The sequence below is a fragment of the Amblyomma mixtum genome, chromosome 1 (assembly GCF_055824585.1).
Source record: "Amblyomma mixtum isolate Tamu chromosome 1, ASM5582458v1, whole genome shotgun sequence".
NCBI lineage: Eukaryota > Metazoa > Arthropoda > Arachnida > Ixodida > Ixodidae > Amblyomma > Amblyomma mixtum.
Window position 1 is genome coordinate 224,281,537 of NC_143012.1, and position 24,622 is coordinate 224,306,158.

Below are 24,622 nucleotides of genomic sequence, written 5' to 3' on the forward strand. Positions count from 1 at the left end.
TCAATGCAGTTCACTGCGTTAAGGTGGCTGAGAGGGTGTGCTTTATCGGGAGCCGTATTTTAAGCCACACCTGTTTCCTCCAGATTTTTAACTCAACGAGCAAAGCTCCAATGAAATAGTCACGATCTGCCTTGTCGATCTCCTGCTGTCTGCATTCCGTTTCAAAGCCAACTTTTGACGACAGCCCGGATATCCAGGTGTTCTAAACAGCTGAAATTGGTACCGAGGAGTACTGTTGCACTCGAGGAATCAATAATTGGTGTATATGCTGGCACCATTGAAGTTATGCTTGATTTTGATGAATTCATTTGATGATTGATACATCGACTATCTCGGTAAGCATGTGCCACGGGCCTTTAATAAGCAACCACCCTGTAAGACAGCTCGGATAGCAGCCCATATCGTTCGTACGATCTGTCCTAGAGCAACGCACAGGGAGACAGGGCGGCTGGAAGTACGATGCCGTCATTCGCAAGATATCATCAAGGCCCTTGTGGGTGGATATTCATCGCTTATGGCAGGCAAGCTTTCCTAGTCGCAATATACGCCTCAACGCCTTGTATGTGTGACACAAACCGCTACCTTCGAGGTTATCGGTGGGTTCTTTACAACGCTCATTTTCGCCGTGTGGTGCGCTGGCTACCTCTCCGGACGGTTCACGGTCAGCTTCTTTCCGAAAAAACGAGCGAAAACAACTAAAACAATGCTTCTCTTTAGGTCTGCAAGACAGTGGGTCAACGAGCAGAGAGGCTAGCGATGTCACATTCAGTTCTGAATATTCCGCACTAGGGACTTCAGTCTACTCTGCTCTCAACAGGCTATCAGAGCATCCGGCAGCGTTTGAGAATAGGCGTTTCTTCGACGGATACGGCCGAAACCCGACCGTTCGCGGATGCATTTCGATGTTCTGGCGTTACTCGTTCCTGAGGTTGGAAGCCAAGTACTTGACGCGATATAGTATTGGCCTAGCGCGAGCACTCGGATGGGAGGGGTCGTCGGGTAGGAGCAGATAAGATATCTGTGTCCGTTAGAGCAGGATATCGCGGCGCCGAGGTCGCGACAGTTCCGTTTCGATACATTTGCAGGAGACCCGAGTCTTCATGGAAAAGCTGCTGTTTTATTATTCCTTATGAGTTAATGCAACCAGCCATTGTTTACGTCACACTATGAGACGACGTAGGAATGGTTTCGCTATTGAAGAACCTCGTCCCAGCCGGCTGTCATCGTGTAAAATGTACGCGAACGTGGTGCTCACCTATCGAGATTTTTTACTTCGGACTACGGATTCGCGGTCTTCGACGTGATTTGCAACGCAGCGCGTCCACGTAGCCTCTCTCTATAACAGTAAGTAGTGTAAGGCTTCTGTTGCTCCGATAGCTTCTCCACTTTTTTTTTGTATCTGAGGCTGTTTAAGGCACGCATGATTTATAGCACTTCTCTGTCAGATTTTTACGAACTTCTACCTCCGCTCTTCGTAGCAATGTTTTTGAATGCACTATACAAGAAGTCACCAGCCTAGCAATAGAGATTCAAGGTCATATAAAAAAGGCTTAAAAAATATAAAAAATATATAAAAAGGCTTTACTTTTAAGTACACTGTATGCACAGTGACATGTAGCGCAAAAGCCACTCATGCAAAGTGATCTAGATGATGTGTCGGTATTTTATGCGAGCTATCTTTCAAAAATACGAACTTGAATAAGAAAAAAAAGTGGTCGACGAAGAAGAAGGAGTTTGTCTCCATAGACTGCGGAGGCTGTTCTATGCGGGTATAGAAATTGAAATTCAAAACATTCTTTCTTTCTGAGAGAGAAAAAGTCCCCTGGGCAAAAAGCTACTTGCAAAGTTGCTTGACTAGACCCGAAGCCCTATACATGGCAGCATACATCATGCAGCGTTCATAAATTTGCTTTTGCAGTAGGAACACGCAGCGTTGCTTGTCTGGAGATTTATTCGGCGCGAAAGCATGGCGTTTTGCAAGTTTTTTGCCAATACATGTTCTTGCCTTTCTCTATTGACATGAATTGGCTTAGAAATTAATTGCGCGTGCCAATATTGTTAACCATGCTGGTTGAGCGTGTCTTCGAAGGGTTTCCTGCTCCAGCGAGTATCAGTGGGGCACTCCGTTCATCTGGTTGCAAGGTAGACTCGCTCTCCAAGTGATGACAGCGCTGTTTCTTGTTGTTCAGAGACTGTGAATCAGAGATAATGTGAGTCGCATGGAATTGAAAGCGTTGACATTTTCAGTGCAAAAAAAAAAGTTGAAAGCAGGGAAGCGGTCTCGCTTTGTCTTATTTTTTAGTGTCTCTTTGTCTTAGACGATACCGGGCCAGTGCTGCATTGTTAGGAGGTTTGTTTCGTTTATTATACTAGTCACAGGTGTTGCTATTGCCGATATCGTCAGCGTAATACTAATCTCGTCTGCCGTCAACACCACTGCCACCAACGGCATGACCACCATGGCTGGGCCTTGGTTGTCTTCTTGTGAGCTATGTATTTCAGAAAACAAAGTTAATATTTGCTAGTCCTGATTATTTGGAGCCTTCCAACTTCATGCCCACCACTACTGTCCTCTTTTAGCAGTACCTGACTGAAAAAAGGCATCCTGTAAACATGGCATTAAACAGCGTGTAAAGAATGGACAAGGAAAAGATAGAGCTCTGTATGTGCCGTCACTTTCTTGTACCGTCAGTACGGACTGTTTTCTTGCCATGTTTACTATTCACCAGCTAGTCCAACTCCAGACCGTTACCGATGACTCCCGTAAAGGCTAATATGTGTGTGTCACATAAAACCAATACTTCGTACTATATAAATATTTACTCAAAAGAGTCCATAATGTATTGTAATGGTCTAGGTTTTGTACGATGACAAAGCCAAGCCAAGGAAAGATTCACAAGCTTGTTCACCAAACACACGTGCAAGTAAAATTCCTCTCCGAACTAGCTTTTCTTTTTGTCGCGCTCTTTGCAAAACTGCAAGTCGCGTTCCAGCAAATAAACGCGAGCATTTGCTTCTAACTTTTCCTTGTTTTTGCTTTTGGGAGGAAGGTACTTTCTGCTATTCGCTGTTATTGCACTACCCGTCTGAGGCAGCTTCATTCTTCTCGCAATCGGTTAACACTGAATGGCTGCTCGTGAAATATACCCTCACGTGTTGTTTGCTTAGCCCAGTCTCGTTTGTGCGTTGCAGGAAGGAAACTACCTCCACATCGTCAGCGGCATGGAGATCAAGGTATACAAGCTGCACTGGTTCCCATGGATCTTCGTGTTTTCCTTGACGTTCAGCGTCATGATCTGCTATACCTGGAGCGTGCTCATTGGAGACGTGCCGGTATTCCTGCCATACGTGAGGTTAGCGACGCCTGCGAGTTTTCTCTCTGGGGATGCAAACGCTTTCGCGGGACGTTTCCTTTCTTTCTTTCTTTCTTTCTTTCTTTCTTTCTTTCTTTCTTTCTTTCTTTCTTTCTTTCTTTCTTTCTTTCTTTCTTTCTTTCTTTCTTTCTTTCTTTCTTTCTTTCTTTCTTCCTTTCTTTCTTTCATTCTTTCTTTCTTTCTTTCTTTCTTCCTTTCTTTCTTTCTTCCTTTCTTTCTTTCTCTCTTTCTTTCTTTCTTTCTTTCCTTCTTTCTTTCTTTCTTTCTTCCTTTATTTCTTTGTTTCTTTCTTTGTTTCTTTCTTTCTTCCTTTCTTTCTTTATTTCTCTCTTTCTTTCTTTCTCTCTCTCTCTTTATTTCTTTCCTTCTTACTTTCTTCCTTTCTTTCCTTCTTTCTTTCCTTCCTTCCTTCTTTATTTCTTTCCTTCTTTCTTTCTTTCCTTCTTTCTTTCTTTCTTTCTTTCTTCCTTTCTTTCATTCTTGCTTTCTTTCCTTCTTTCTTCCCTCCCTTCTATCTTTCTTCCTTTCTTTCTTTCTTTCTTTCTTTCTCTCTCTCTTTATTTCTTTCCTTCTTTCTTTCTTCCTTTCCTTCCTTCCTTCTTTCTTCCTTTCTTTCATTCTTGCTTTCTTTCCTTCTTTCTTTTTTCTTTCGTTCCTTCTTTCTTTCTCTCTTTCTTTCTTCCTTGCTTTCTTTCTTCCCTCCCTTCTATCTTTCTTCCTTCCTTTCCTTCTTTCTTTCTTTCCTTCTTTCTTTCTTCTTTCTTTCTTTCTTTCTCTCTTTCTTTCCTTTCCTATTTCTTCTTCCGTTCTTTCTTTCTTCAATTCTTCATTTCTGCATCAAAAGTAAAAACTGTCGCTTTTGCGGGCGAACATGCACTAGCTTGGGCAGATTTTCGGATGAGAAAAATCATTATTTTGAGTCAGAGAGGTTTAACAATAGCCCTGCGGGTCCGAGGATGGTTATTCACAGGCTGTCGGATTATTCGCAAACGGATTGCACCCTCTATGCAGACGGAGACTCACCGTAGCCTATATGTGGATGCAAGACTGTGCGCTGCAGCCACAAAGTCGGTTCGAATAAGTTGTGAATCGAGTAAAGGGCTTCTCGAGGTCGTATCATCTGATGTCTCAACTGTCTTTGCTGCCACAATGAGCTACGGGTTGCGGGTTGCTAAGAGAAGCAGATGAGTCTGTTTTCCTTAAAAGGTTGAAAGCAACTAGTCATTTTCATGAATTGCAAAGATGAGCGAAAATAATTTTTTTTTGTCGCGCATTACTGCGACGACGCGAATTAATTCACGACTCAACTTCGCTCACTATAGTTGCCTGTGACCCAAGCTCCAATTTTAGGGACGAACCAAAAAGGCAGTCCTGATACCTCCTTGTCTTATTCAACAGCGCAGTAAAAGTTTCTGTTCAATTTCCACCACCTACTCAGTGGCCATTTCTCTTCCCATGCCCGGTGTATCCGTTCTCTTCGGGAAAAGTATATCTTTATTTCATTGTGACGTAAGCTGTGCATACAGGCGAGTGGCGTGAACTATCTCTTCATGAGCGGGCAATCTCTCGTCGTACGGCACCTTTCAGCCAGTTCATGAGCTAGATAACGCCTGTCACCTCTCGCGACACTCACGTGGAGCATTGCATTTGCGTCATAAGCTTATTGTTCCTGCAACTCGGTTGTCTTCCATTTTCATGGCGATGCCAGGAAAATTCGTAGCACAAGGTGAAGGGGACGAAATCACGCCGCACACGGGAAGAAAGGCCTTCTAGGTCACCTAGAAGGAAATCACGATAACGTGACAATAACGGGACTAGACATATTGTCTTGAAGGAAGCGTAGAAAGAGACGCGAGAAATAAGCTGTGTCCTCTTTGAAGGACACGTTAAAATGAAAGCGCTTTCAAGTGGCGCTTACTCATGAGCGAAGTGACTGGCGCTCTTTCCTGATGCCGGGCCGTCCGGTTGGCAAACTACCCATTATACGCACTTTACCACGGCGCCCTTTTCCTTGGACATTTCTTTCACTGTTACCTGTGGCTTAAAGGTCAAATTCATGGAATGAAATTTCCAGCTAAAGCTCTGTAGTGAACAATAGGCACAAGTAACCTGGAAGCCGCATTTCCTTGTTTAAAAAGCCTAAATGTTCATTCCGTCCATTTTTTTTCCTCCTTTAGGATGCCGACTTTCTTTAGTGTATTGTGCCGCTTGGGTCATTTTTATGAAGAGTCACTAAGCTTCTTTACCTTCAAAGCTTGATCTAAGCAATGAGAGATGAGCTTTTTCTGAGGAGCCTGAACTGCCAGTTTTTGCTAATGAGTTTCAAGGTTTTCTTATACACAGCCAGACGATTTCATGTGCACGATCTTGGTGATTACATATATTTTTGTTTCTTGAGCAGCTCTACGCTTCCTCCCAGCTGTTGAAGAATGAAACTTGACAAGGTTACTCGTTACATTGCTGAGCATGTCAGGGGAGAGAAAAAGCTTTTATTTTGCCAAAAGAAGGATTTGCAGGAGCTGGATGGTCGGTACTTCTCGTTCAGGGCCCCTCTGGAGGCAGCCCTAGTTGTCGGAAAGGTCTTTATGATCTAGACGTTTAAATATTCATTTGTTTCAATCATGCAGATCCAGAAAAAGCCTCGATCATAAAACACAGCTTCGAAAAGGGCTGCCGATTATAGTGTGCGTAACATATACGTTCCTGCTTATCTTTCAGGACTTGTTTCTGCAATTTTGTATGTCCTATTGGTAGAAATGACCCTTGTTTGTTATTTGGATAACCTTGCCTACAAAATATATCACTAAGTGGCACTGTTTCGCGCCATTGCTGTCCAATAGCACATTTCATGTCCACTACTCTCAGTGACGATGCTGACACGTTTCACAAACTTATAATAAGGGAGTAATTACTCTTTCGCATCCACACAAGCATAGCCATACGGCTACTAAGGAAACCTATACGGCTTTCTCAGAAACTTCGTAGTTAAAGAAAAATTCGTCCTGGCTCTGGGTTCGAACCCGAGACCACCGCTTCACCGGAGCAGTCGCTCTACCAATTGAGCTAACCGGGTTTCACAAACTTGCGGCCACGTTTGTGTTTCCCAGCCATTTAAGGACGGCATGATTCGACATTACAAGTAACAAAATTACAAATAAATTACAGGTAACGCAGCAAGTTAGCTAATACTTAAAATTAAGCAGCTGTATTAGCATTTAATAACTCGTTAGGTCGAACTGAACTAAAAAGATATGCAGAAAGGCTTAGCTAGCCGGTCCTCACCATAATATATGTATTCGTAAGGGAATGTTATGGAGGTGCGAAGGGCATTGCTGCTAGCAAAAGAAAAGCTGCTGCTATCGGAGGCTTCGCCATAAAAGTTTTAGTTAAGATAAACCGAAAATCCCTTTCGTACCGCAGGCATCGCAAAAAAAGCATCGGGCTCGACAAAGCTGCGGTCACAATGTAAAGCTCAGTAAGACGTAAGGCTGCCATCAATGACCACCCTTTCTGCTGGCCTCCAGTGTTTTATATGTTTATGTGACGAGAATAAAGGTATTATTATTATCGTTACTATACACTGAAAGTTCTTCTACCCCGCCAAACAAAGGCTTCCTACCTATATTTAGCGAGTCATAGCTCGCACGGTCAACAGCAGTATTAGCGAAGAAAGCCATAGCTCTGGCCGCGGTATTGACTCTAAAGAGAGACCGTTCGTCTCGCTTCAGTGAGCGCCCATTGTGGGATGAACATTTTACGCTTGTACGGTGCAACGCGGTGGCGCGTAACTTCACGGCAAATTTCCGGCGTCTCGCCCGATGGTGCTTAAGTGCTGTGGGAATTTCCGCTTGGCTAACGTAATCCCGAGAACCGGCTCTTTCTCGCATGTCTGTCCTTCGCGGCTGCATGTAACATTGAGCTCGGCAGGAGACGGGCAAGAAACTATGCCGATACAGATGCGTCGCAAATACTTCTCCCCGAAAAAAAAATGGTCGGGTTTTAACGTAGTAAACAGCGTAGGCATGCGAAAGCATGTGTTCAGCCTGGTTGGCTCATGGTTTTGATTTGCTGGGTAGTCGGCACGTCTGCCTACGATATTAGGCTCAGATTAAGCTCTGAGAGAGGTTAAATTGATGTGATCTGTTCGCGTCGCTGATGGAAGATGATGATATGCAATGCACAGCGCGAGAGAGAGAGAAAAATTTTATTATGGAAGTGTGTTGACCCCCCTTGTGTCCCTGGACCACCGCATGGTCCCACTCTACGTCGGAACGTTCATGTAGTGTTTGTTCATGACGTCGGCACCCCGAAGCACCGCGAGGAGTTTTGTAGTTTGACTGCGAGGAGTGTTGCAGTTTGACATGAGGCGTGACTGGCTGTGGCGATAGCCTAGGGGTCCTGCGCAGCCAATTGCGAAGCTGATCTGTTCGCGGCGCTGCGGGTTCGACTCCCAATTGTGGATATTCGTACTATCACGATGGAAAGAAACGTGAACCACGCTGCGCCCACGCGCTCCGCAATTCGAATTTCTTTTGATGGCGCTTTTACCTGGGTGGTAAGAAAAGCACGTTAGAGTCGTCCTAGAATGCATCCTGAACAACTCTAGAATCTTTTTGCTACCACCGAAGTAAAAGCGCGTTTAAAAGAAATGCGAACAGCGGAGCGCCTAGGCTCCGCTCTGTTCGTGATTCTTTCCATCGCGATAGTACATACAGAGGGCAAAGCGCATGCCTAGAACGACCGAACTGTGTGTTCCGCAGCTCCTAAAGCCGCTGCGACCAGGAAGGCAAAATATTACGATGAAATCCTACGAGTTTAACTACACTGGCGTATATCGAGGCACTTTTTAACCAAATAATATCGCTAGATATCGCGTGCTCAGCCTGAAACACATCCAGAACGTGTTTTAGGCAAACGTTCTGCCCTCTGTACGTAGGTGACAAGATTCTTCATTGGTGTTGGTTAGTATGCGAGAGCTCTAGACAAGTTATACATGAAATAAGGAGCCTTCGGCGCACTGCATAGCTTTAACCCCTTGCAGAGATGGCAGGGCCAAATTAATTGGCAGTCAAAATGGCGTGGTCGGACAGCTTGGCAAAACAAAACGAAAAAGGGCTTTGATGAGTTTCCCAAGATAAGGTCTCGATAGAACTTTTCATCTGTCTTTCTCATAGTTGCCTCTAAAACAGCACGACATGCAAGCTCCTGCTGAAAGATCTCGTGCGTGAATGAAATTTTTGCATCTGCACACTTTTTTCCAGAAAACTTCGATTACGCGCATTTCATATTAAATGAACGTACAAAGGAAAGAGAAAGATAAAACTCTTCTGCAAATGTCACTCTCATGCGGAAACGCGGGCACCTTAAAATGCTAAACTGTTCAGGTTATGAGAAAATAAAGCTTTTTTTCGCAAAACTGCGGCCATCTGTTATAACAGAATTTGTGGTCGGAAATGCCACGAAAGCTACGAGGAACGCAAGGAGTTAAAAACAGAGAAGGGCATTATACGAAATCAAAAAAAAAATTGTATACAAATGCCTCTGTATCTAAACAAGCCCATATTATTTGCTTCGCCGGCGCTGGGGATGAAATAAGTATGACATTAGCCTTACTTTCTTCATTTAACTGTTACGGCGCAAAGCACCATGTTATTTCTGGGACCGTATTTTATGAGCTTTCCAATGTCCGTTGTCCATTTCGCGTCCATTGGGTCCTCTGTCAGTGATCACTCAGATATACCTGCGGCTCTAAAGCGTGTGGTGCAGGCGACATGGCCACTGGGTGATTGGCGTCTGGACCTTACCATTGGCTGAAATTTGATACATTACGCAGCCATGCACCGCTCTTGACAGAGCGGTGCGACCGGATCTGACCACAGGCTGCCATTGTCTACGGTATGCAGCCAAATGATGAGACTGGGTCTTCAACCACTGAATGGCCGGGTCGCGTTCCCCAAACGCTTGAGAGCCGCGGATATATCTGAGTGAGCACTGAGAGAGGACCGAAATGATGCGAAATGGTTTGGTTTGGTTTTATGGGGCTTAACGTCCCAAAGCGATTCAGGCTATGAGTTCACTAAGGTGGCAGTGTGGGTATGTTGGCGATTCATGATGAAAATGTACAGCGCAAGTGCAGAAGAGGACACAGGGAAGACACATAGAACACACGAGCACTCGAGTGTTCTATGTGTAGTCCTTGTGTCCTCTTCTGCATTTGCCTTGTACATTCCCATCTTTTTCGACCACTTGGGGTTCAAAATTCCGAGCTCTTCAGTACGGCGTCCCTCATAGCCGGAGTCGCTGTGGGACGTTAAACCCTAATAAACCGAACCATAAACCATTTCGCGCCCTTGTGAAATGGACAACGGAAAATGGACAGCGTACAGTATACGGTCCCGGAGTTGTTTTCGCTTCCGCACAGTAGAGAGATCCAGTGTGCCTCAGGATGCTGGCGAACAATAATTTTAATTTTTTTTTATTTCGTTGTCTTTTGGCGACCGAAAGCACCGCTCAGGCGTGTGAAATAATCTATTAACTGTACTGCTGACACTCGTGATTCAAATTAATCCGTCTTCCCATTGTTTGTGTGTGCCTGGATCATTGTGCCAACCAATCAACTAGCTATCCGATAGCTGAATATATTTCATTACGACTACTACTAAGCAGAACATCAAGTCGATGTCTTACACTTAAAAACAAATCTAGACGTAAACTCTACCAGGTTGCACTTTTTGTTATGCGCCGAACTTTCTTTCGAGCGGGCTTGGCACTAAAAAATCAGGATTTATTGAACGTTGCCTCCAGCTTTTGATTGGTAGATATGTAATGTATGGTTGTTTTCTCCTGCTTGCAGTGATGCTGGTGGTAATGCTCCTCAGAGTGCCCTGTTCGGACTGGCCTTGATCGCCTGCATTCTTTCAGGTGAGACACAAAGGTCATTACTTTCCAGCTGTATCGCTTGCTTTTGCAATAGGTGGTACAAACTACACTTAGTATCCTTGATCTCCAGTGAAGAGTATTCTTCCAGTGCTTCATAACCATTAACTTCACAGTTCCTTCTTGCTCTCATTCCACTGTCTAAAGGCGGCGCACGGAAGGCTGAGAACGTAGACTACAAAACAATGAGAAAAACAAATGCGTAAAGATAGCTACGCCGGCATGCTCCAATTTTTGTTGAAATTCAGTCGAAACAAACCCCCGTGCTACAGAATTGAGAAAGAGCTTATTAAGCAGAGTGTGATCGTTGATATTTTTAGCTATAATTAAAACTGTTTAAAATTTTCCAAATGAAGGAGGCGTTTTGCCGATTTGGCTGACCAAACAGCTCACAAACGTTAGTCAAAAAGTTCTTTCAGGCAGTACAGAATTTCTTATTCTCGTTTAAATGATATGATTGCTATTCAAAACCGAACATCAAGTGTTATCTGGTGTTAAGCAGAGGATAGTTCGTTGTATAGTCCATGAAAACTCATGTCAAGAGGCCAAGCCAGAGAACAGCGGAACGACCGCGTCATGTGCACCTTGCCATTTCAACCGTGTAACTGGAACGCTGACTCAAACAAGATGCCGTGTTTCAGGGGACTCCATTAACGCATGCGAGTAAGAGTGCGGTTTCTACAGCGGACCGTGAATGCCGGTTCGGCACGCCAAAATTGCTCACCTGTATTTGAAGACTACTTGCCAGCGAAAGGCCAATATGTAGTAACCAAATGTGAATCAGTGAATGGCGTTATTCTGCAGTTATCATATAAGTTCTCTCTCGAGCATTTATTCCTGAGTTTTTTTATTTTGTAGCCAGAGTTTCTTTTATTTTTCTTATTTAGCCGTCCTGCTTCGAAAAGTCGTGACGTTTGTCATCTCCTCCTATCACGAGGGTTCTTTTACACCGCATATTTTGGACACATGTCGCTTCCTTGTACTTTGACATGCGCAACAAGTAGCGCCTTGTCTAAACCATTCATATTAGATGCAACCGATTTGAATCGTTCTGACAGTGGACAGATGGCTTGTGTGGCAAAGCTTTGTTCCTGGACATTTGAATATCCCTAACTCTTTGTCCACTTCCAAGAGATCATGTCATATATGCAAAGAAGCCGCCTATTGAACATATAAGGATCCTCTTATACGCCACTACTCCAAGGTGCGTCAAATTCTTTGAAGCTCAAAAAACTCATCTAACTTACGAAACAATAAAACATGCTTGCCCTCTAAAAAAAAAAACAAAAGCGCTGATTTCTTATTTTTGTATTCGTGATTGCTTTTGACATATTTATTGAAATATTTCTTTAGCTAGTGGTTCACTTTTCTCGATACTTTGAAATTCACATTTACCCAAAGAAGGAGGCAACCGCCTATTTTGGGCGAGTGCCTTCAGCATGCATTAAATGTTTTCAAGAGTTCTCTCAACTTTTTATATATTTTTTGTCAAGATTACTTTCAGTTCACAGTTTAAATTGCAAAAAAGGCTCTAAAAGTATGTCACTTTTCAGAAAAAACTTTCTCTTTACTATTAATAACCATGTTATAATAGGGCAAAAACTGACGAGGTGACAGTCATGCTGCTTCAGCCTCATATGTCGTCAACCCGATAACGGACACTTTATTCTTTTTTTAGAAAATGGCAAAAGAATGGTAATTTAGTACTCATACGGCCATATGTCGGAAAACAAAAAACAAATTCACGGGACGAGCTCTACTCGCCTCAAACTCGACAGAGAGAGAGAGAGAGAGAAAACTTTATTTACAAAGGAATTCGGGGCACGCCCCAGGGTCCCCGCACGACCCCACTGCACTCAAGTGTTTATGTTCCTGAGGTCCATAACACTGGCAGCACGGCCGGTGGCGACACAGAGCACCAAATAACATGCGGCGTGCTCGAGTCGTCAGTAGCCAGAAATGATAGCCGGCTTGTGGCGAGTGTGGTCCAAGTCCACTATGGGGTTAAGCGCGTTGTATTAGTAACCAAAATTCCTGCGATCACAATGATTTACGTGTTCAGCGCAGATAACAGCCGTCCCGAACACCTGTAAGGTGCGCTCTAAACGCCTTTCTGGACTAATTACAAAACCTTCAAATTTCCGAGTTCTTAGACTGAGTCAATATCGTGTCTCAGATGATTGACCTCGCATGAGTGATCCTGGAAGAGACAGCCCAAAATTTCAAAAGGCTGAAGATTTCGAACAAGCCTAGGTTATTGTTGCAGGCCGTATTAGTCGTAACCTCTCGAACATGTTAAGCCTGAATGTATACTGAATAATATCTTTCATTAATACGCGGATACGCTATTGCGTATCCACTAATAAGCATTCAATGCGAATAATGCACGCAGTCTAACCATTATGATTGTTTTTAACATTGCCTAACGAACACAGCAAGTGCTTAAGCAATCAACAAGAGTTGTTCTCCTGATTATGTCTCCCTTTACTACCTTTCATGGAAATGATGGTTCTATAGAAGCGTTATTATGGAAGATTATTGCCACTAGTAGGTGTCGGCTGTCCCTTTTTGAGCCACCGAAAAGGCAATCTTGTTTTATCTGTTAGAACTCACAGTAGCCAGGTCCAGATTGAATAATGTCTGTCATGCGGTAGCCGTGAGATTCATTACCGATCCTCCACCCGCAGGCCTGATACCCATCCTGGTCCGTTTCTTCGCGGTGCGCGCGGTGGATTGCAAGCGCAAGAAGTTCGTCACGCTGCTCAACTACTTGTCAATCGTGAGCGGCGTGCTCAGCGGCGTCGGAATGGCGATGGTCGCCACTAATCCCGTCAGCCATATTCGCCGCGACGGCACTTGGGTGAGTATCAGTCTGTGTTCAGTCACATCTCTCTCTCTCTCACTCTCTCTTTATCTTCCTTCTTCTTATTTCTCTTTTTCTTGTCAGCTTTCTTTTGCAATTCCTCATTAAATCACACAGGAAGGTGTTACTTCCAACCAAAAATGATACTGGCAAAAAAAAACGCCTGGCTGCGTCTACAAACGCAAGCGGTTGTTGACATTATGTACGCGCTACACAAAACGGAACGATATGCAAATACATATTGTGGGGTGTATGAAAAACAAAAAAGTATAATAAATTACGTCGCCCCACGTTACGGCTGCGAGAACCTTACAGGCTTTGAGCTTAAATTTTGATCTACAACCGCCTCAAACTTATAGCGGCTACCATTGTATGGTATGACAGAACAAAGTGCAAGTGAGGCTCCCTCCCAACACTTGCGCAGTTAGTTTTGTGCTGCTACCAATCCTATCTTCCTGCCCTCTCTGTATGATATGGTATATTATGGCATGTTGTGTGGCATGTTAGACATGGGCACTGAGAGACACCGTAGGGAAAGGACTACCAGGAATTATTGTTTTCAAAAGAATGCAAAGCAAAGCTGACAAAGCAGTGAAGTCGCTAATCAGAATGTATTCTTACCTTACCTAACTGGAAAAGAACCGGCATGGAGGATAATCGGTATTCCGTTATAGCGCACCATAACTTAGGCACGTTACTTGTACTCGTCATGCAACTAAAGCACAGTCTTCCCTGAGTTAGTCACGCTCTTGCTACTGCTCTGGATTTAGAAGTAGCCAACCTAATCTTTACACTAAAGCACGCCAAAGATTTGCACCTAAACACATTTGTCCCTATGTGCAGCGCACTCTCCATGTTGATTACGAAATTTTCTTCGGCTGAAAACGCTCGGCATCGTCCGCCTTCCTGCACAAGAGCAAACTTGAAGCATGATATATTGAGACTAATGAGCAGTGCGCCTTAAATTCGCAAATATATTATGAATTACGGTACAATATTCGTTTAAAGTACGACGGACACCCCTCTGAAAGGCCAACATCACTTACCCGGTTTCGCGGACTCCTCTCTTCCAAAAAACTACCTTTATCGCCACATTACAAAGCCTGTGTTCCGTTCCTTATATGACTCTAATTGCCGCTGGTACCTCACGGCCATCTTATTCGGTAGAAAACTTATTCCGGTGTCATTTATTTCCGGTTTCTGTGGGAAGTGCAATCGCTATGTTTTCTCTCTATCTAATGAACTCCTACAACTTCTCAACACGCTTTCCTATCCTCTTCTCTCTCTTCTTCTACTTGCTTTCAGCGGCACCACGGATGGCAGACTAAACGTTCCAGAGTTTTCAGGTCAGCCACTGGCATGCGGTAGTCTTAGTGTGTTATGCGCGAACAAAATGCAGTACGAAGCAGGCCACTCCTTTCTGGTATAAGGTAGCTGGTTTCTTTTTTTCAATTAGTCAGCAATCTTTCGTATCGTGCTGAATTATTCAACTTCTTCAGCATCAGAAGTTCAAAATTTTCTATAAATCACGATGTTGCTGTCCGCATCCGGAAAAACAGATGAGCTTCCACACCGTATTCACGCAGGCAAAGTCTGTTAGGACCTCGGGAACTAAACTTGTGTCTGTTGTCCGAATTTTGAGTTGAACATTTCTGTTATTAGGTGAGCTTTACGTGCAGATATTCAAGCAAAATATTTATGCTAACCTGCATACGTGATGCAACCTTCCAAACGTAATGCTGACATGCTGAAAACAATGAATTCTATCTTACCATTCCCGGTGGAATATAAATATATATAAGTCCAAGCAAAACTTTTTACGCTAACCTGCATACGTAATGCAACCGGCCAAACGTAATGCTGACGTGCTGAAAACAATGAATTGTAACTTAGCATTCCCGGTAGGATATATATCAGTTTACCTTTATCTTTACAGCTTCTACCAGTTCTTCTCCCGCATGTGGCTGGAGCTGCGCTAGCGTTTATTTTCTCGACGGGCTACTTCATCATACAAACCATGTTTGTATGGCTCCTGGGGCCTGAGCACTGCAGGCCTTGGGTCGGCTACTCCAGGATGTTCTGCACCTTGGCCAGCATCGGTGGCGCCGTAGCCAGTATCCTTGCCGGACACTCTTCTGCCCACGCAAAATACATTTTACGCCATGCATCAGCATCAATGGTCATGACAGAGAAAAACATCTTGGTTTGGTTTATTGGGGTTTAAAGTCCCAAAGCGACTCAGGCTATGAGAGACGCAGTAGTGAAAGCCTCCGGAAATTTCGACCACCGGGGGCTCTTTAACGTGCACTGGCATCGCACAGTACGCGTGCCTCTATAATTTCGCCTCCATCGAAATTCAGCTTCCGCGGCCGGAATCGAACCCACGTCTTTCGGGCCAGCAGCCGAGCACCGTAACCACTGAGCCACCGCGGCGTCAGAAAAACATCTTTCAACAAACTTAGAGGTAGCCCGGATAACCACTTAACTACTATGTTGTCCTATGCGGCGGGAGCCGGGAAATGTACTGGTACGGAGGTATAATGCATGACAACAACGATGCTGAAGGGAACCAGTCCATGAACTCGCCTGATGTTTTTTTATGAGCGCAACCAACAACACTCGTTATGCTGTAGGCCCTGAAAGCGCATCGCTTACTACATTTCCAGCTCTGACAAGGATAAAAATTTCACCGCAGATCTGATTTGAAAAACTTGGATAGGTTAACCGCATGGATCATTTTTCTTTTTAGTCTAGCTTCCTCATTACGTATTACTAATTGTTGCTCAAAAATATGCCTCCGCATTTCGTGGTTAGCTCAACATGTGCTTGTGTGTTTTCAATTTCATTTCTAAGAAACACGGCTTGCAATGAGTTCTTCACATATTAAGAATATATGAAGTTTCACGTCGATTTTATTTGTAAATATAATACGAAAGTACTTCACCTGATACCCTTTCTTGGCACTAGTATTTAGTAGGTGTATAAAATCGAGTTTTCGTTTCTTTTTTGTGAATGTAATTCATTTGTTTCCAGAGATGCTTTATTTCTTGTGCTATTTCTGGTTTCGCATACAGACGAACTGTAACGCGTCGTGAGCCTTGGTTTGATCGTCAGCATTTTTCAAGGGTAATACGCAGCACAATAATTTGCAAAGGCGATCTTGAACTGGTCACTGAATACAGAATTCAGTTTCGTAATATATGCAGGAACAAGGCGATGCAATAAATGAGCTTTAGGAAACCCCATAACGAGTGTTGTTGAGTCAATCAAACACTGACGTAAAGATTCGTACGCATTGTTTCTAATTTCTGAGGAAGATGGAGGTCTCAGAGACTCCATTAGCGTCCGTATAGAAGGTTATAAGTTTTTAAAGAGTCTCCACACGAGACTTCATCGAAAGGTTCTGAGAACTCTAAGACTGCCATGTCAATTCGTTCTCCGTCATTGCCCTGAGAAAGCATCCTGAGAAAGCATGAGCAGGCCAGATTTAAGCCCATGCATCTTTTTATAGATGAGGTCGTTTTCTGAATTAGTCGCGATCGCTTTACAGATGACATGTTCAACCATATTACAATTTATGCTTGCCAGTTACTTTGGGCGGAAGTGCTTTATTTTAAACTTAAAGCCTGCTTTATGCATATCAATGTTTTTTTGCTCACTGCGAATCTGCAATACATTCATAGAAACTGCGTAGGTTTCAAAACAAAACAAGTGGACGTAGCGTAACAACTCGTGATTGCATTTGAAATACAATCGAGGTCACAGTATCTTTTTCACTTTCAAGCCTTGGCAAAGACAATAGATAGCATCTTAACATATTTTAACACGGTTAGCTAAAGTTCCGCACCATAGGCAGCTGAGTGTATGTAGCTGTATAGGACTGAAGTGGTGATCTAATGGGATTGAAAAGGGGATCGAAAGTTAGGGATGGTGTCATGTTCATTAATAATTGGGCGTGATGACTTCACTTGCAAAACTCCGTTTATGTCTTCTGATAATTAACGCCAAGATTCTTTTGAACTTTTTGTCGTGGAATAAGTCAAAATGACTTCAAGAAAACACAGTTTACTTTTTCATATTTTGTCTCGCAGAGTAGAGATAAGATTTTGAAAGCCTGATAATTTTTTTTGTTCCTCGGTTGTTATTATTTTCATACTGCGTGAAACAACGAGAGCAGAGTAAGGAGGACACACGCACACAGAACGTAGACTTCTTTCCTCTATCCCAGTTGTTACGCAAAGTTTTAAAGAAATGCAACAAATAGCCCTCCAGAGGACACTACGTTCTTATCTTTATTTGCCTTACAACCAAAGTCAGCCGCAGGCACTCTCCACGTCTACTTTAATTTTTAACAGAACGATCCTAGTTTCTGAAAAGAATATTGATTACTGGACCATAATTTATGACGTCATTCAGTTCTTTGAGGTGGGGAAACTGTTTTCAGCCCCATTTGATACTTCATCATCTTTTTGCCAGCGCTGTCTTTTGCAAAAACGTTTTATGGCTTAAAGCTTTTAGTGATGATTGCAACAGGTGCATGCTGATTCATGGCCTATTTATGATTTATGATTTTATGGCCTGAAATTTCATTTTTATGTGCACTGTCCACTTACCTATCACACTAGAATGGCACATCGTCAAATATAGATGACGAGGAATATACAACTCGAGTAGCAGTTGAAATGACTGTCTTAATAAGGAAACTAGCCATGAATGAGAGCTATTATGCATTTCAGGCATGGTTATTTTAATGTGAAAAATGGGACCGAATCCTTTCCGTTTAGCTGAAATACTCAGTTATGAGTATTTTGACCTTGAATTAGCGTGCAAAAAGGTACCCATACGCCTTTTCAAGGAAATCTGGGGTCTTGGGAAAGCATCGGCACACATCACCTTAGAATAAGTGCTTACCAAAAAATATAATCGCACACCATAAACTTATGGCTGGCAGTAACGCCTAGCACTGGGAATGATATATTTTTCTCAATAGCCAGTGCACCCTCCTCCTAACCAGAATCCCTTTTTGTGAGTAGTAATTTGTGCCAAGCAGAGGCAGCTTCATAACTTTGTACTTAAGGAAGCAACTATGTACACGTGCTTAATGCGGAATTCCTATGCTAGCATAATAATTGTTTCTTAAAAATTTCATTCTATTAATCCTTAATTTGTTTTAAAGGTGTTCTCTTCGCTCGCGAATTCGGACCGCATAGGTGAGTAGAACCGAGCGAACAATGGGAAGTCGAATGATAAGTGTAAGGTTTAAAACAGATCGGAAGAAACGTGGATCACAGAACAGAGCGTTCTTGATATTCTAACACAAATGAAGGCGAATAAAATGGCTTTGGTGGGACAAGTAATAAGCAGAACAATTAACAGTGGGGCAAATGAGCAGCAGAATGGATTCTAAAAGAAACGAAACATAAACGAGACAATGAGTCAGGGGTAGGATGGAGCTCAACTATGCCGAACATGTCTAACTCAAAGCAAAATATTGAAGGCGTGTGCCCTGGAACAGGTGCGATTTCTATAATGACGATGGACTCATATTCAAGGAAAGGGTGTTTGGTATTTTTATCCGGTTCTGTGACCTCCTTCCGTCGGAGTTCGCTTGCGCAGATGTGCGCCGATGCTTTAAGCTGGGAGCCTTGTGTGAATGATCCAGACCATGTTGCACATTCATGTTTTATAGAGTCATAAGCATTTACGGTGCCATTTATTTCCGGCTCATCCCACGTGAGTGGCGCTTCTCAACACCTCGAGCCCTATCGCTTGCCGCTGAGTGCCACAGATTTCGGCCCAGCTCCCCTGCTCTTGAAAAAATTGTCAGACACTGAAAAAAGGGTGTCCTTAAGTTGTAGAATGCTGAAAAGGTTCCGGTTTTCTGGCTTATACCGAAAGGCGACGGACAGTCGGACGGTAGCTGTGCTGGGCATATTTGCGATTCTCTGTATTCTCTCCAGCTAATTCATTTCCGCCCCGCAGCATAAAGATATAAACATTAACAGTTCTTTCAAGTGGTGTATTATTCTCGGGCTTTCAGGCTACTCTGTACTTTTGCTCAACTACCATTTTTTAAGTCATGCATTTTTGGTAGAACGTTTGAAACTTGGTGGTTTTATTGCTTCTGCCGCATCGTACTAGCTTTCTTCGGAAGTCTTTATTCGACTTAGGCCATTAACAGTTTCTGTGTTCTAGTTACACAAAAGAAAGCTAGGTCGACTTACCTGAGATCAGAATTATTTCGTTGTGTTGTTCGTTATGTGTTGTGGTTCTTCAGGATTGCTTAAATTTTTGCTTTTATTGCCGGATTCTGGCTTTGTGCTTGTGTGTCTGCGGGTCCACCTCCACATTCCTACAGTAGTAGTAGTCCTCTGACAGCATTATATCAGTCCCACAGAGTGATAACTGGAAACTGTGGATTGTGCAACACCATGAGGTGACGTCACATCACTATCTCTATCGGAAGATAAGGAACCTTTGTCTGCAACATGCTTAAAGTAAAGATCGTCGTCGAGCATCCCCTCTTGCGTGATGCCTCGAGACCCACTGTAATTTGTCTTAACGCTCCATTTGTAAGCTGGCATGTTAGGTACTATGATGGCGCAACATTTGTAGAGTTTCGATAGCAGAGCTCCAGCCTGGCGTCCCTCTCTGATCGTTTCCAAGAGGCGTCTCTGATGAAGCGCAGGCTTGGCGCTTATAGCCCTGTCCTCTTCTCCAGCAATGCGTACGCAGGCACGTTGATGTTGAAGCCGGCCCGCCCTGCCAAAATCTCTATAATAAAAGCTCCATGGTGAACATCTGTACCCGGCCGGCCCCGCTGAGCCCACGGCAGCTTCCATTAAGATTTCTTCTAGTGGCATATTATTAATGTCTACATTACGGCACCGAAATGGTGAGTAGTGGACGCCTTCGGGAAAGAGACACACCATATGGCAAACTTTAAGCAGATTTCTGGTAAGCTTTTCTAAAAGAACTATAGTTCTCTTAGGTTTGTGTGCTCTTAACACGGATATAAACTATTGTCTCAAGAAAACGAGAAAGAGCACTGATATTGAAAGACTGCAAACATAAAACGTATGCTCATGAGCGAACCCATGATCATGCTTTTGTTTGCGCATATGACTAACAGATTCACTGCTCTTATGAACTCAGTTCATCACTTGATTTTATTTTGTTTGATCTCATTTCTGCCTCCGAGCTGGCGAACATTATATATAAAGGTGAAAAATTAAATCATTGAATGCTAGCAGGATAAAAAATGAGTACAAGGTGCATGTGCAAACATAGTTGAAAGGCAGTTAGTAATGAAGAAAATAGAGAGTAGAGAGAGGGCCTTTCAAGGAGTAAACAAATTATAGCAGCCTATTTAATTAACCTGCCGGCATTCTACCCTGCAATGGGGACAAGTATTAGCGAAAGTGTGTGCGAATAGCCCGTAAAGTAATAAAACAAAATAAAAGCAAACATTTCTGACCTTAGAAGTTTCTTAAGGACATTTCGAGTGATTATGGAAAAAAATTACAAAGCACGTTTCGCAGTACCGCTCTTAGTTACGTATTCTGTTGTGCAATGCAAACATAATTTGTAACGAACAGGATACGGAAGCTGTTAGATCATTTTTGAGGTGAAAAACCTCAGAAATAAGCGGGCCTAAAATGACGCCGATCACAGTTACTTTTTCGCAAACTATTCCTCCTAAGAAACACGAGAAAATGGCATTGTGCACCTTTCTGTCGGCATCGTGGTGTAGTTTTTGCCACTGGTAGTGGCCGTGCTACTTGACCACATTTTATCAATCAAGAAAGCACTCATTACATGTGTTATGACCTTGACGGAACAAACAGTGGCTGCCTGTGCTCCTTTTAACAGCTTGGATGACTTCAAGCCGAACCCGCACCGCGGCACAATTGTAAGTAATTACATTCCTTGCACTGCGTACACTTCGCGGTTAGTGACGCGCTCAAAAACAGTAGCTTCGTGTTTGGTATGTCTTGGCGTGTTTGATTTCGGTATTTGTTTTAGCTGAAAGTTCAGGAAAATTTCTTTTCCTAATTATTTTCTTTAAATTGTCATTGCTGCTTGCTTCTGTGCTGATACATGTGTATTTGTATTGCGCCTTCGTTTTCGCTCACATATCTGAAAAGGAGATAACTAAGCTATATACTACTATGTAAACTATCTAAACTAAAGGAGATAACCAAACTTGAAAAGGAGATAACTAAAGGTAAAGCAAAGCTCACAACTACGTCAAAAGGATTCGTCCACTCTGCGTCATGTCCAAACAGTGTCCGGACACCAAATACCATGAATTATAGTATTCGGGAAATTTCAAAGTCTCGTCAACCTATTTAAGTCCCGCCCACATCGCTATGCTGCAGCCGTCGGTAGCTCTAAAGAATTTAAAGTGGCCATAACATAATTATTGAGGGAGATAGAGACCTAAATCATTTCCATTTGCTTCCTGTTTCAGTACCGTGGCCTGAGCCCGTGGTCAGCCGTGGGAGAGTGGATTCTCATCATCGGCATCATGTGCAACTTCCTTACGCTAGCTCCGGAAATGAAGGCAGTTAACATTACCGTGAGCTTGGAGAACATAGTCAGCTGTGACGCTCAAATGGAGAAGGAGTCGAACGAGATGCAGAAGTTCTAACGGGCCCCACGGTGTGGACAGCTGCATAGACTTCGCCGCTGCAATCTGTGGGCATTCGCCGTGTGGTGCGGGGGTCGAGCGGCATCCGGACTTATCCTTTTGGACGAAACGAAAGTGTCGCTCGAATCCTGCCTGCGACGTGTGTTTTATTTCAAATGACTGCCTTTACATTCCAGAGGATACAACGGTGATCTTATAAGGTGGTGATGTGGCAGTAATGGCAAAGAAGCAAATCGGTGCACTCGAAAATTTTCTACAACACTAAAGAGTGGCTCTCTCTCACACACTCACGAATACACATCAGAGGCCCTCACGCCGCCACATAGCCTTTAAGTTTCTTATTCGGTATGCTGTGCGCACAACACATACGGCCGCGGTTTTTATAACTTCGCCTCTAAGTGAATCCATGAAAATCGATCTCCACTTTACGTCAGTGACGCCTCGCATTCGCCTTATTCAGCAGATTTTTAAAATACCGCATTAATGAATGCTTTTTTTGTTTGTTTCTATAGCGCTGTTTGCTACGCAGTACGTGTATGCGGAGGTGTTGTTGTTGTTATCCTAGTACAATGGCGGATGAGCATACAGGGGGATCGACCAAAAATTGGGGTGCACAGAGAGTTTTTCTGATGCGTACTGCTGCGCTGTTACCAGCGAAAGAGCAAGAATACGGAGAAACTCGCATCTCGAACGCAAAATGAACACACTCCTTTTTGGAACCTGTAAATACTCTGTACAGTTTATTAAAACTTTGAAGTTTTGTTATTCTTCGTCTTGTGGCTATTGTTTTTCATCCCTGGCAGGAAAAAATTACAGGTAACTTCGCCGTCATCATCAGCCTGACTACTTTCACTGCCGGACAAAGACGTCTTCGATATCACTCCAGTTAGTAGGGCCCTGTGCGAGCTGCGGCCACTTTATTCCGGGGACCTTCCGAATCTCATTCGCCCACCTAACTTTCTGCCCCCCCCCCCCCCTTTCTTACGCTTGTCTTCTTTTGTAATCCAGTCCGCTGTCCTTAACAACCATCGGTTATTTTGCCTTCGCATTGCATGCTCTGTCCAAGCACATTTATTCTTGATTAATTCGGGTTTGCTTCCTGACCCACCCTGCTGTCTTCCTATCTCTTAACTTTACACCGCTCATTTTTCTTTCCATAGCTCGCTGAGTTGGCTTCAATTTAAACTATATATAAATCCTTTTCGTTCGCCTCCACGTTTCTGCACCATAGGTGAGTACCGGAAAGATACGGTTGCTATAAGCTTTTTACTTGAGGGATACGGTTTAAGTGCCATACAAGATCGTAGCATACCTGCGAAATGCGCTCCACCCCATATATATTCTTATAGTGATTTCATTTTCCATGTCCGGATCTGTGGCCGTCACCTGCCCTAAGTAGATGTATTCCCTTACCACTTCTTGCTCCTGGCTACCTATCGTAAATAACTGTTGCCATCCGAGACCGTTGAACATTAGTTTAGTTTTCTGCATATTATTTTCTTGACCTACCATTCTGATTTGCCTGTCTGAGTCATTTATCATTATTAGCAAGAAAACGTCATCAGAAAATCGCATATTACCAAGGCATTCTTCATTCACACATATCCCCATCTTTCCAATTAAGGTCTCTGAATGCCTCTTGTGAGCACCAGGTGAATAGTACTGGAGAGATTATGTTCCCCTGCCTGACACACTTCCTTCGTAGGATTTTATTACTTTCTTTACGGAGGACTATGGTGGCGGTCGTTGTGCAGCTGCTATATGTATCTCACCCTTCGCCGCACCATAAAAGAGGTCTACCTCGAGCTCCGCCTCGACAAACGCCTTTACCCTCCCCCTCATCCATCACTCACGGTGCCGGAGGCTCGCCTTCTTCGGCACATCCAAATGAATGCAGTCATCACCCCGTCCCGTCTCTTTCTCTATCGCTATCGATCGGAACTTTCTGTCCCAACTGCCCCTGTATCTATGCGGACCTGGCGCATTGCCTCTTCTATTGCCCGGCTGCTGAGCAGTCGGGTTCCTACCCCCCACCTCCTTTATCCATCACCACCTGGCTCGACTGGCTTGGAGCTGAAGGGGAAGGAGAACAGCGACTTCTGGTCGCCCAGGCGGTCATGCTCGTCCTGTAAATTATGGTCGAATAAAGGTCTACTACTACTACTACTACTACTACTAATACTACTGCTGTTGCTGGTGCTCCTGCTGCTGCTGCTGCTGCTACTACTACTACTACTACTACTACTACTACTACTACTACTACTACTACTACTACTACTACTACTACTACTACTACTACTACTACTACTACTACTACTACTTAATACTACTACTACTACAACTACTGTGTATCTTCTAATATTTTTACATATGGCTCTTGTACGCCTTGATTCCGTAATGCCTGCATGATTGCTGACGTGCCGAGTGAGTCAAATGCTTTCTCGTAATCTATGAAGGCTATATTTAGAGGTTGGCTATCCACTGCGAATTTCGTTGTCATCTGTTTGACGGTGAGAATATGGCTTATTGCCGAGTAGCCATTACGAAAGCCTGCCTGGTCATTTGGTTAAGTGAAGTCTAAGGTTGTCCAGATTCTATTAGCGATTACGTGAGTGAAAACCTTGTAGCCAGCGAACAGTGAGCTGATCGGTCTGTAATATTTCAAATCCTTCACGTCTGCTTTCTTATTGCTTAAGATAATGTTAGCTTTCATCAAAGCTTTCGGTACGGTGTGCGTCATGAGGCACTGCGTATGCAGGGAAGCCAGTTTTTGTAGCCTAATCTCTCCTCCGCACT

At 43.5% G+C, this 24,622-nt stretch overlaps 1 protein-coding gene across 8 annotated transcripts in view; it reads left to right on the forward strand.

Moving 5' to 3' along the window:
- Positions 1-22,593, forward strand: part of LOC149371046 (DNA damage-regulated autophagy modulator protein 1-like) — a 98,761-nt gene extending 76,168 nt beyond the window's left edge. For 7 of the 8 annotated variants that reach the window (XM_089564460.1, XM_089564469.1, XM_089564451.1 and 4 more), the window contains 6 exons: positions 3,193-3,353; positions 10,228-10,295; positions 12,998-13,170; positions 15,110-15,287; positions 21,021-21,085; positions 21,647-22,593. In XM_089564460.1, the coding sequence (XP_089420586.1) occupies positions 3,223-3,353; positions 10,228-10,295; positions 12,998-13,170; positions 15,110-15,287; positions 21,021-21,085; positions 21,647-21,826 (795 nt within the window). In that variant the 5' untranslated portion in view covers positions 3,193-3,222 and the 3' untranslated portion in view covers positions 21,827-22,593. Of the gene's footprint in view, positions 1-1,018; positions 1,345-3,192; positions 3,354-10,227; positions 10,296-12,997; positions 13,171-15,109; positions 15,288-21,020; positions 21,086-21,646 lie in introns of those variants that run through there. The other variant, XM_089564475.1, reaches the window with a different exon arrangement.
- The last annotated feature ends 2,029 nt before the right edge of the window (positions 22,594-24,622 follow it).